Raw genomic sequence first — 11,690 nt, forward strand, 5'->3', positions numbered from 1 at the left:
AGGCACATATTGCAGTTCAGCTGCTCTGGTGACATTTCACGTGGGTAATATACGAAATATATTTACTCTAATAAATAAATAATGTCTGTGTAGGTTTACTATTTATGCACATTAAACAATGTATTATTAATTAATAAATGTAAGACAATTAATGCTTTCAGATACATATTCCAGGTTGAATTAGTTGTCGATATTTATATTGCACATTTAATTATAAGTATGTCTCAAAGTGTTGCAAAGATAAAAGCAGAAAAACATGGAAGCATAAAAAAACACACAGCTAACTGAAGACGGTGTCACCTGTGGAGCCCTGCAGGTGGTCCTCAGAGTAGGAAGGCACGATCACCTTTGGACTGGAGCTTGCTTCTTGGGAAGTTGGAGTGACTGTCGTTTTATGAAGGGAGACTGAGGGTGGATTTCACTGGACGAGTGGCAGATGGATGGACTTTGTTTTAGAATGCAAGGCTCCCCAAATGCGTTGCAAGAAGTCCACCTGGACCAGATGAAAATTTACACAATAAATCAATAAAAACAAGTCTCTTCAAAAATTTCTATGCAATTATTTTAAACAAAACAGTCACATTTACACAACCACGCAGGGCAGCAAACCTACCTAAGTGTGGCAGAGAGAGAGTTTGGCTTCCTCTAGTGCCGTGATTGCACACTGCAGGAGAAAGGCGGTGAGAAAGCTTCCCTTCCCCGTAAATTCAGTGCCACCAGAAGATTATCCTTTTGAGATGCATTGTGTTTGATATAAGATATTTAACACTGTCGTTTGGCAAAACATTTCCCCTATCTTGTGGCACAAACTTTAAAATCAAGGGAAAAAACCCACCAAACTGATAAATGCACCACCATAGGGTCTAATTTACGGTAGGAGAGGGGATTCATTTTTCATTACCCGTTTGTGGGTCTTTTTCGGTGCTTTTAGATATCAATCAATACTGACTAAATTCCCATGAAACACGTATCGCGATCTGATTCACCTTCCTGTTGCTCGTTTCCGAGAAGCAAGTGAACGTCACACCGCAGTCGTTCGGGCGAGCTGAGCGGTTGATGTCGCTGTGACGACTGACAGCAAACGTAAGTTCAGTGTTTACGTTACAACTTTTAACAAGAATAGTAGTCCTTTTCCCCCCAAGTATGAGTAGTTGTAAATAAAGATGTGACGTTTTAAAGTCGGATAAAGATTCTTGGATAAGTTTCGGTTTCATTATTATTATTATTATATTATTTTACGTTCATAGCGACTGTTTATAAAGTTGAATGGATATTTCGGGGAAACTGTTTTATTGTATTTTACTCTACGTGGGGACTCTGGAATAAGATCGGGCACTGGAAAAGTATTTTTCGACTTTTCCAAGCGCAGTCAAGCCAGAAAGAAAGTCATCGCGTCAAGCGTTGAAAGTGCGCACCGGCGACCGGAAGTGGTCGAGCTGGTCTCGGGCCATGTTCTTGTTGTTGTGCCACCTGTCGTCACCCCTCACGCTGTGTTTACTGGCTGAGCTCAGATCGGCATGGAGAGCCCCGTCGCGACCACCGACCCGGCGGCGCACACCTTCTCCCAGGTGCTGTTCGTCGACATCCCGCAATCCTACCCTCCCGCAACCCCGGTCACCTGCCGCTACACCCTCACCCCCACCCTGCAGCCGCAACCCCGCGACTGGGTGGGCATCTTTAAGGTGAAGGGGCCACGTTTCACTGCACCGGGGGGGGATACTGATTACCCCCAGACACCTCCTTCTTATGTTGTTTGTTTTTCTTCTTCTGCAGGTTGGATGGAACACAACTAAGGATTACCACACGTTTGTGTGGGTAGATGTGGGAGGGGAGCAGTCTATGACGAGACAAGTTATTTTTAATGGTGAGCACTGGTTTCGTTTATCCTGAAGAGGTGGATGCCAACAGATCATCTCTCTCTCTCTCTCTCTCTCTCTCTCTCTCTCTCTCTCTCTCTCTCTCTCTCTCTCTCTCTCTCTCCCCAACTTGTTGACACAGGACACACAGGAGTCAGATTTACTGAAACACAATTTAAACTGTTGTCAATGCAGAGACTTGGGGTAGATATGAGGTAAAAGTTCTGTGACTGCAGCCTGCCAGTGTCATTTTGAAATATGTGTCCAAAGGTAGCTTGGCAGCGAGCCAAGCAGTGCCAGCGTCTCTGTCTGCAGCCAACCAACAGTCCCAGGTTCAGACTGAACTGAAGTTTACAGGTTGTGATGGATTTAAGAGAAGCATTGTCCACTGTATCTAGTATCAACACTGCCTAAGCAGGGACAAGTATGTCACAAAAAAAAGCTTCCCATCATTTTGGGCATATGTCTCAGCTAAAAGAAAAACGTTTTTGTTAAAAAATATTAAGTTACTTGAGCAAGGGATCATTTTCTGACCAGACATTCTAGATGATGTTTAAAAGTGAGTGTCAGTAATCGGAATGCCTACATACATAAACAAACTCAGCCAGTGTTTTCTCAAGAGTGACCACTGGCAGGAGACTCTGTGGGCCTAATCTGGGCCTGAGACAAAGCATGAACGTCTTACAAGTCCTCAAACAGAGTTTTACTTCATGCAGGGTGCTGTGAACAACATTACAAGCACTTTGTACGCAGTCGACAGCTTTGGCGAGGGTGGGCTTCAAACAATAGATGACCACATGAGCAGCACAGCAATTAAACAGCTGTCAAAGCACAACCAAACTGGTCCAAAGAAAGAAGGACGGAGTGTCCCGAAAGAGGCTGTGCTCTAAAATCAGATGCTACTTTCAGAAAACAGAAATCAACAAGTAAAAGGTGACTGAGGTCCTGGATGTCTACCAGACATCCAGGAGATATGACAAGCTTATGAGTTTCATTTGTGTAGATGGGTTCAGATAGCACATTATCAGTTACTGAGAGAGAAATCTTTTGTTATCAGAAGTTCTAGGCATGTAACACTTTGACTTAGAACCCGTCAACCCTGCCTGCACCCAGGCTGAGTTGTGCTCACAGATGACATCAGCAGAATTAGAGAAGTAGGAGGTAGTAGGATTGTGGATATTTACCATAAAACTTCCTAAAGGGGGCTTTGTTTATCAACTATAAGGTCAACCATTTTAAAGAAATGACCAGCAAGTCTCAACATCAGGATTGCTTGACTCGTTCCCCTATTAAAACTGAATGAACTAAAGCAAAATCCTAGAACAGTCATGATAAATGGCATTATTGTCATAAACATAGGCTGTATGTCAGTTGCTTTGCTTTATGGAAAGTTTGTCACTGAGAAAAATAAACACACATTGTTGGTTTAAACAAGATGTTACAAGTGTTTAAACAATAGGAACAGATTATGTTCTGCGACTGGACTGTAACTGTTCTCACTGAGGTAACTGCGGCTCGTATGTTTATAGTGACGGCCTAGCTAGAGAAATCTAACCAGAAATGTAATGTGTGGTGTTTAAACACTGTTGAGAGTATACATCTGGAAAAACCAGCTGCACACTGGGGAAATAAAGACCTTGCTAGCAAACTTGCAAACAAGATAAAGCTCGGCACAGTTTTTACAGGTGAACGAGCTGCAGCCAGAGTTGAGTTGTAAAAGTCCACCCTGTCCTGCCTGTCCCGCCAGATTACTACCTCCCGAAAGACGAGATCGAGTTCTACCAGTTCTGCTACGTCGACAGCGGTGGCCAAGTGCGAGGAGCGAGCACTCCGTTCTGTTTCAGGAAGATGGCCGAACACAGCTTAGAGGCTGGCGGCCAAGACGATGACCTGCTGGTGGTCACCACGCAGGTGCGTGAGGAGGACAACGAGTTGGCAGCGACGGCGCGCAAGAGTTGACGCGCACGTCAAGCTGCGAGCGAGGTCAATTAAGACAACGCGGTGTGTTTGGTTGAGTGCAGGAGCAGGTGGAGCAGAGCGTCCGAGAGAAGGCTGAGCTGCAGAGGGAGTTCGACCTGATCATGGAGGAAAAGGAAACCCTCCAACGCCTGCTGGAGAAGCAGAGGCAGGAAGCCGTCAGCATGAAGGTCCGTGAAGCTCTCTCAGTGCAACGTCGCGCTCTGTTCTCAATGTGCAGTTCCGGAAGTATTCGGGTTTAACGGTGATTGTTTGCTCGTGCAGGATGAGTTTGAAGACAAAGACAAAGAAAACATCAAACTCATGAAGGACATCGGTGAAGTGAAGGATCAAAATGAGAAGTTGCAGAGCAGCGTAGAGCAGCAGCAGAAGGAAACTGAGCGCTTGAAGGTTTGTGAATTGTACATATTGTGAATAATCAGCCATATAAGTGTTGGAATATACATAAAATGCACACATAAGAAGACACGCTGCCCCATCTATTGACATCTATGACACTCCTGTTTACAGCAGTAGTGTTTGCTTTTTGCTTGTTTTGGTTTCTTACATGATTATTTTATGCCTCTTAACCAACCAAGGCAGCACATTTGATCTTATAGTTTAGTATTTATGATATTATTACCATTATTCATTCAAAAAGGTCCCTAAACAAATGTACATTTGTCCCTAAACAGAAAGTCAAATCAAAAGTGATTTCACTGTAACTGTTGCCGCTTTTATTTCATTCCAAGCAAAGGCTGAGGAAAAGAAAAGAGGCTAAAATATAAGTCTCTGTCCTCACAATCTGTGTGACGCTTTGTGATCACTACCAGGAGATGTTGGTCCAGCTGCCAAAGCAGATGGTGACGCAAGATCAGAAATCAGCTGGTTCGGCCTCAGAAGAAGCTTCGAGACAGATCGAGGTGAGATGTTCTCATCTTGCTCAGTCATGATGAAACTTGGACTTGGATGATTTTAGTGCTACTTTGGTTCTCTTTGTGTGTTTCAGTCACATGTGGCCAAATATGAGCGAGCCTTGATGAAGATCAACCAGCTGGAAGGAGAGAATGAGGAGAAGAGGACAAAGGGGGAAGCTCAGAGCGAGGAGATCCACGCGTGAGTCGCGTCACAGTCGCTTCTGTTGCCATCGTTAAACCAAACTCTTCATGGTGAGCATCTGTAGGACTCTGAAAATTAATTGTTTGTGTTCTTATAGGCTGAAATCCAGACTCAGACAAGAAGAGGAGGAGCTTTTCAAACTAAGACACAGATATCAGCTCCTGGAGGTGAATCTTACTTTCCCACTGTGGTTGTTCAAGTCGTTTTGAACCAAATTCTCAGTGCAGGGGAAAAAGTAAAGTTACTGCCTGTGGTAGCGTTCAGATTTGAATTGATAATGATGATTAAGAGTTTTAAAAAGTACAGCTGATCTCAACTTCATTGCATGCTCAGATTTCACTTTAAAAGTGAAGTGACTTGGTTTCTGATTAGAACTCTCCTCTCGTGTCGGCTGTTTGTGCTTCACCTTTGAGCAGATTGACATTCAGAGCAGCAGCAGGGAGAAGGAGCGACTGGCTGAGGAGGTTCAGAAGCTGCAAAGCCTCAATCGTAACGTGGGCGACAGTCAGAAGAAGGAGCAGCAGAGCAGCAGTAACGACGATCTGAGGGTGGGGACGGTTATATTGGAATATTTGGTAACTAAAGCAATAATTTGGCTTTCACTCCCTGCTGAATGTTTGCTCTGGCATCCTCCTCAGACACTGGCCAGCCAGCTGCAGGACACTGAGGCGGCGTTGGCAGCTGAGAGGGAGGAGTCTAAAAACAGCAGGAGGCGGGAAGAGCTGCTGGAGGAGGAGCTGAAGGAGCTCCAGAAGGAGCTGGAGAGCGCGGTGCTGTCCAGTGGGCAGGCACAACAGAAGAGCCGAGAACATGAGGTGAAGTCACACTTGAGGTTGAATCCTGCTCCTGATTTTTTGAAGAGCAGTTTTGGCCATTGGCCTTTGTTTTCATGTGTCTAAAAGAGTGGTGGAAAGAAGTTTTTGGACAGCTTGTGCCTTTGTGGTGTACTGTATTGCGCTAAAAATCAGTTCCAAAGTGCAGTTTAGTTTAGTTTAGTCGCCGACATTCACCCAAATGCTGCACATGCACTGTTCCGTCTACCTCAAACTGGACATCTGAGCAAGATGACGTCCCTTGCAACACGTCCAGAGTCGGAGAAATTCAAGAATTTAGTTTTGTCTTGTTTTGACAACAAAACAATTTGTATTTGTTTGTTTGCCTCTGTTTGCTTAAATGACAATGATTGGGAATTAGTAAAATTTTAAGGCTGCCTGCAAACCTTTTTCACCACTGTACAATTTATGACCGACAGCAGAAGTAAGTTGCATGAGGAGAAGCACTTTTTAAAATTGATGTATTTATTTTAGTTAAGGCTGAAGGATGTCCAGAAAGAGATCCAAGATAAAGATGGCATCATCGAGGATGAGAAGAGGAGCGTGGCCCTCGTGAGGCACGAGAAGGAAGAGTTGACCAGAGAAAACCAGGCAGGTTTCTTCCAACAAAACAAAACAATGGCTGCTGCTCTGTTTTACACACCTGTCGGCTCATCCTGGCCTCCTCCTCCTCTCAGAAACTGGCCGATGTCATCCAGGAGCTCCGCAGGGCGTACTCTGACCTCCAGGCAGCGGCCGCCTATCCCGACTCCCAACACGACCATGTGCTACCCGACCGAGAAGCAGGAGAGGGCGCCGCCGCTTCCATTCGGGAAGACAGCCAGCAGGGGGCGTCGGTGGACCCTGGCGATCTGTATGAGAACATGAGTGAGTAGAACGCCGACCGCCTCTGTTGTTCTCTGACGACGGTTGGAGACGTTCCGTCACTCAACAAGGCAAAGTTTTTAGTCGCTGTGGATGCATTCCATTTTGTTGGATAAAACCAAACGCTTTGCTGTTATGTCCTTCAGCTGTTACTTTCATTATTCCAAAAAAATGTGTAGCGTCACAATTCTGGGAAAGACAGTCTTTCAGAACTGCAAGGAAAAGGCACAATCTTGAATTGTAAGATTACAGTGAGAAATTGTCAATATATTTATTTGTTTCTACCAAATTGGCTGATTTGATATAAAGAAAAAACACAAAGGACTCACTAGTGCTGATTATTTAGTGAACTAATGCAATAAACACCTTCTCTCAACTGATGCTGTGTTTCATGCAGGTGGTGTGGTGGAGCAAGAGGAAGAGGTAAGAAAGAATATTAAAGTTATAAAGCAGAATTCATGTTTTGGCTCAGAACCTTTTCAAACTGGACTAGAAAAACAGTTCAAACTAACTGGGGAAACAATGGTCAACACAGTTGTTCACCATCAGTATGGCAGCAATTTGGTCTGGTAGGAAAAAAACAAGTAGTAGAACAGCATGGCAGTTTTAACATTAATCACACATTAAACTATCTGAAGTGATAGGTGGTAGTAAAGAACAGTGGACTTTTACACTCTTGAGGTTTACAAGGCAACACACTGACTAGATACTTGATTCTTGATACTTATCGCTGGGTCAGGACTCCTGCGGTGTTGACTTGTTCTCTCTCTGCCAGTTGCTGATGTGTCGCCACTGCCACGAGCAGTTTCCCTTCATCACCCAGGACGAGCTGGAGGCTCACGAGCATAGCCACCGCACCTGCCCGTTCTGCATGCTGGTGTGCGACAACATGGAACAGTCCATGTATGAGGATCACGTCTACAGCCACGAGCTGTGAGAGCAGCCGCAGGGCTTTTCCTTCACTGTTCACGACAAGTGAATCTTTGGCAAGATGTTCATGTAGCTCTGTGACGCGCTTATAAGCTGAGGTCTGGTGCAGGAATAGGCTGAAAATATGGCTTCGAAAGTTGTAGTTCAAAAAAATACTGACGTTTCATCATTTTATAAATTAATATTTCACTTTCCTATTATCATCTATAATAATCATCCAATATTACACAAATGTATGATTACACATTATTAAACTGTTGACAGGTGTTCTCACGTCATTATATCTTAATAGTATTCATGGGTTTGTACTCAGTGCTTCAATGATTAGAGGTAAACTGCAATCAAAATGACAGTTTAAAATTACAACAAGTTCAGGTCCAGCGCACTTAACTGATTTGGAACACAGCCAAAGCAAAGGCTGGTTTTATGTTTGTATTTGTTAATTTTATGAATGTATAAACTCTTAAAAGGAGATTGAAGTATTTAATTATCAATACTATAATATCTTAATAATCCTGTTCCATGTGCAATAAAACAAACTGACAACTGCTTGCTTCTGTTCTTTAAAAAAAAGTTTTTATATGTTAAAAATAAATCAATTACATGCTCCAGACATTGGGATTAAGCCTTTAACCGTCACCTTAAAAAAAGAAGAAGCTCTTGACATGATGTGTAGACAGAAATTCAGTGTTTACTATTTGGCATGTTGTTACGACCGATGAGCAGGTGAAGGAAGTTTTTTTTTCTTCTGTTCCTGCTTGAGTCCAGACAATCTGAGAGTCCATCTGCCTCGTCAGTCCTAGTGTTCCAGCCGCTATCACAGTTCTTCAGGCTGCGGGGAACGATGTGTTCGCTTGCATGTCCCGGCTGACACGATCCCTCATGGCGTCATCTGACTGGCCTCCTCGGGCGTGACATCGCGGGAGCTCAGCTCGGAGAAGAGCGCTGGCAGCCAGTACTGCGCTTCTCCGGCTGCTTGAGAGTCCAACCAGGCCAAGCCCTCCTTCAGCAGGTGATCCTGGCAACACGAGACGGATGAATGTGTCTGCAGCGCTCGCCAGCTTAGATCCGATGACTACCGAAAGGAATACTCACCAGGACATGACAAGCTCGCTCCTTCTCCCATTCGAAGCCGTCCCTGATCTCACTCACTGTCACATAACCCTTTTTCTAAAAACAAAAAAGCACATGAGAAATCTGGTAGATACATCTGTGAAAGTCAAATGTGATGAAGCTGCTGGATTTAAAGTTAACACGAAGGTAAACAAAACAAGGCGAGATGGAGGACGGTCTCACCTCAGCCAGCCCCAGAACCTTAGTATGATCCATGTTGAGCTCCGCTGGCACTGACTGGACCAAGTAGGAACCACTGACGGGGATCATCCCGAAGCCATTCCCCATCACCTTCAGTTTCTTGATGGCTCTCATCAAGTCATCTCTGGGAAAATATCACGATTTGAATGACTGGCTTTTACTCTTTCTTAGTAAATTATCCATGAGAGTGATAATAATGCATGAGGCAGACAAAGGAAATGTATTTCTCAGAATATTGAACAATAATCTTGCAACACTTACTGGCTCACATCCTGGGCATATTTACCTCGGCCCTTCAGAACTCTATGGTGGAGCTCATCCAGAGTAATGAGGCCTTAATGAAAGCAGACAGCAAGATTGAAAAGACAGCCACATCGATATGTTTAAAATCAGAACAAAAGCAAAATGCAACAATAATTATAAGTGCGAGACAAAATTAACAACATAGTTGCAAAAAACATTTTTTTCATCTATCTTGTTTTAGTTTTCAGTGAAACCACACACCTCCATTCCTGTGCTTCAGGGCCAGACACACTTCGATGATCTGAACACCGAGCTCATAATAGAAATCACCAACACCGAGCATCTCTGACCAAAATCCTTTCCCAGCTAAAGAACAAAGCAGAAATAAGAAGGGAGGTGTCAAGAGGTAAAGTGTTCACTCTTCAAATGTACTGATGAAATTCAAACAGTTTCTCACAGGCAAGAGGGTCGACTCCAATGGTGGCGCACATTTCCTGAAACTGAACCCTGAACTGTGAGCTTTTTCTGATTTCCTGTTTGTGTTTGCTGGCAAACTCCTCCAGGTTTGACTTGAACGTCTCCAATTGTTTAGACATCTAGAAGAGAAGAGCACCAAGTCTTTACATAGAAAATAAAGTTTTGTGGTCACTGGGTCACATTTATGAATAACTTAATTACACTGCATTTATTATTACTGACCTGGACAATCTGATCCTCTGCGATAACTGTTCCTCTTTCCTTGTATTTGGCCTAAACAGGAACATAAAAATATTTATGTATACTTATGTTCATGTTTTGCAGTGTGTGGAAAAACAACACAAGTTGATGGTCTTGGCATTAACTTGGCATTAACAAAACCTCATCCATGCTGCTGAGGTATTTTCATGCCTGGCATGAGATTAATAAGAGAATAGAGGTGGATCCAGCCAAGGAGGGAAATTAAAAAAAAGATCAACCCCCGATATTGATGAAATTGGCAGAACAGACAATGCATTTAGAAAGTTCTCTTATTCTTCTGCCAGTGACCAGAATGCAAAACTGATACACTTTGACCTCCACAACTGTGAGAGACACCAATAATCAACAATGAGAGATTGCACATGAGTGAAAATAGATCAAGCACATGTTCGATCACAGAGTGAGTTACGCTTGCCAACATGAATAAAGCAAGTACAAGAAGTGAATCAGAAAAATGAACAACTAGTTTCTTCCTTCCTTTCTGCAATACAAATTCAGTGTTTGACTGGGAAAAGGAGGTCTGTATTGACCTCTCCTAATGCCAGTGCAAGGTAGCTAGTGGGATGTTTTGGTAAAAACACACGTGCAAAAGTTAGCTCCCTGGCATTATATTTAGATTTATATAAATGGTCAAATGGCAATATTGGTGCTTCGCTTCACATCCACGGTGCTCAACGCGCTTCACAAAGGCCTTTCATTCCCGCATTCAGACACCAGTGGGCGACTGCCATGCAAGGCAGAGTTTGAGGCAGGATTCATCGATCCTTCGGTCATTTGACAACCCATCCTACCAGCTGAGCAACAGCCGTCCCGTATGTGTGTGTATACAATATTTGTTTTATACCGGTACGCACGCCACAACAACATCATTGCGACACGCATCGTTTCCAAATGAGCGCCAGCACTATGGATCAAATACTTTTTTCACCTAATGATACAAACAAAACATTTATCCTACATTGGTTGCACACGCACATTCAACGCACTCTTCCGTGTTCAAAGCACAATATATTTTCCCTTTTCATTGTTAAAACACAGCAGATGTAAAACACTACTGTTTCCCTCTCATTGGTTGTTACATGGGGATTGAAACGCACATATTTTGTTGACGGGCAGTGTTTATATGATTACATGAGCCATATTTCTCAGTTTGAGCAGTTGTCATTCTGAGTCCTGCATTGTTGCAAGTGTACAAACAGTTAAAATAGGTGTGTTTATCCCATAAATCCGCACGTTCGTTTAAACTCTTTGGCTAACAGGGTTAAAAAATAAAAATAGACGAGTCAACATTATGGATGTATGATAAGAAGGTAAGCGCGTGAACGTGACAGCTAACTTACCTCTGCTAGCTTCTTTTTGGCAATAGCTCCAGCCCCGACACCTCTTCGATGCATTTTTCTAACCGGTGAGATAAACTAGAAATTGACTAAACTTACAGAAATGACAATGATAACTTGCTTTGTTAGGTCATATGAGCAACTAGCGTCTGCTTCAATTAAAAAGGAAATTCCAGTTTCCTCTACGACGTAATGGCATACGTTTCAACTCAAACCTGAAATGCCTAGAACATGCTATCCACTAACAATACATTTGAGACTATTTGTGTAAAATAACATTACTTCAGTATGTCATTTCCATTTTCAGTCGAAGGAAGTAGCCTACTTCCTGGTTTGTGGCACCAACCATTTTTCTCTATCGCCCCCTAGCTGCGGGCGGATACGGAAAAACAAAACGGATGTACTTGTATATTGCATGATAAAAGTAACGTTAAACTTTAATCTTATTGACTAATGTCTGTACGTTTAAGAGTGAGTGGTTTGTTCGTCTGCTCTTATCG

General features: G+C 43.3%; 2 protein-coding genes across 2 annotated transcripts; one reads left to right on the forward strand and one right to left on the reverse strand.

Annotated features, from left to right (window-relative positions):
* The first annotated feature begins 1,005 nt into the window (after nt 1-1,005).
* On the forward strand, nt 1,006-8,109 carry calcoco2 (calcium binding and coiled-coil domain 2). The gene is made up of 15 exons (XM_076034934.1): nt 1,006-1,083; nt 1,512-1,682; nt 1,774-1,864; nt 3,604-3,767; nt 3,878-4,003; nt 4,098-4,223; nt 4,646-4,735; nt 4,822-4,928; nt 5,029-5,098; nt 5,348-5,479; nt 5,570-5,746; nt 6,239-6,355; nt 6,442-6,631; nt 7,026-7,051; nt 7,404-8,109. The coding sequence occupies exons 2-15, from the start codon at nt 1,518-1,520 to the stop codon at nt 7,563-7,565; spliced, it is 1,743 nt and encodes a 580-aa protein (XP_075891049.1). The 5' UTR covers nt 1,006-1,083; nt 1,512-1,517; the 3' UTR covers nt 7,566-8,109.
* Nucleotides 8,110-8,229: 120 nt separating this feature from the next.
* On the reverse strand, nt 8,230-11,529 carry snf8 (SNF8 subunit of ESCRT-II). Its single transcript, XM_076034941.1, has 8 exons — nt 11,194-11,529; nt 9,815-9,865; nt 9,573-9,711; nt 9,377-9,481; nt 9,134-9,206; nt 8,855-8,996; nt 8,654-8,728; nt 8,230-8,576 (listed from the first exon to the last, which is right to left on the reverse strand). The coding sequence occupies exons 1-8, from the start codon at nt 11,245-11,247 to the stop codon at nt 8,439-8,441; spliced, it is 777 nt and encodes a 258-aa protein (XP_075891056.1). The 5' UTR covers nt 11,248-11,529; the 3' UTR covers nt 8,230-8,438.
* Between the last annotated feature and the right edge of the window lie 161 nt (nt 11,530-11,690).

Source organism: Nelusetta ayraudi, unplaced genomic scaffold (assembly GCF_046127955.1).
Source record: "Nelusetta ayraudi isolate G7.1 ecotype Tasmania unplaced genomic scaffold, CSIRO-AGI_Nayr_v1 ptg000042l, whole genome shotgun sequence".
In the NCBI taxonomy this organism is placed as follows: domain Eukaryota; kingdom Metazoa; phylum Chordata; class Actinopteri; order Tetraodontiformes; family Monacanthidae; genus Nelusetta; species Nelusetta ayraudi.

Coding starts and splice junctions, on each gene's coding strand:
- calcoco2 (XM_076034934.1), top strand. CDS start 1,518: ATGGAGAGCCCCGTCGCGACCACCGACCCGGCGGCGCACACCTTCTCC. Junction 4,929..5,028: donor CAGAGCGAGGAGATCCACGC/GTGAGTCGCGTC, acceptor GTGTTCTTATAG/GCTGAAATCCAGACTCAGAC. Junction 5,099..5,347: donor ACAGATATCAGCTCCTGGAG/GTGAATCTTACT, acceptor ACCTTTGAGCAG/ATTGACATTCAGAGCAGCAG.
- snf8 (XM_076034941.1), bottom strand. CDS start 11,247: ATGCATCGAAGAGGTGTCGGGGCTGGAGCTATTGCCAAAAAGAAGCTA. Junction 9,712..9,814: donor CAGAGGATCAGATTGTCCAG/GTCAGTAATAAT, acceptor CTTCTCTTCTAG/ATGTCTAAACAATTGGAGAC. Junction 8,997..9,133: donor TATGCCCAGGATGTGAGCCA/GTAAGTGTTGCA, acceptor ATATTTTCCCAG/AGATGACTTGATGAGAGCCA.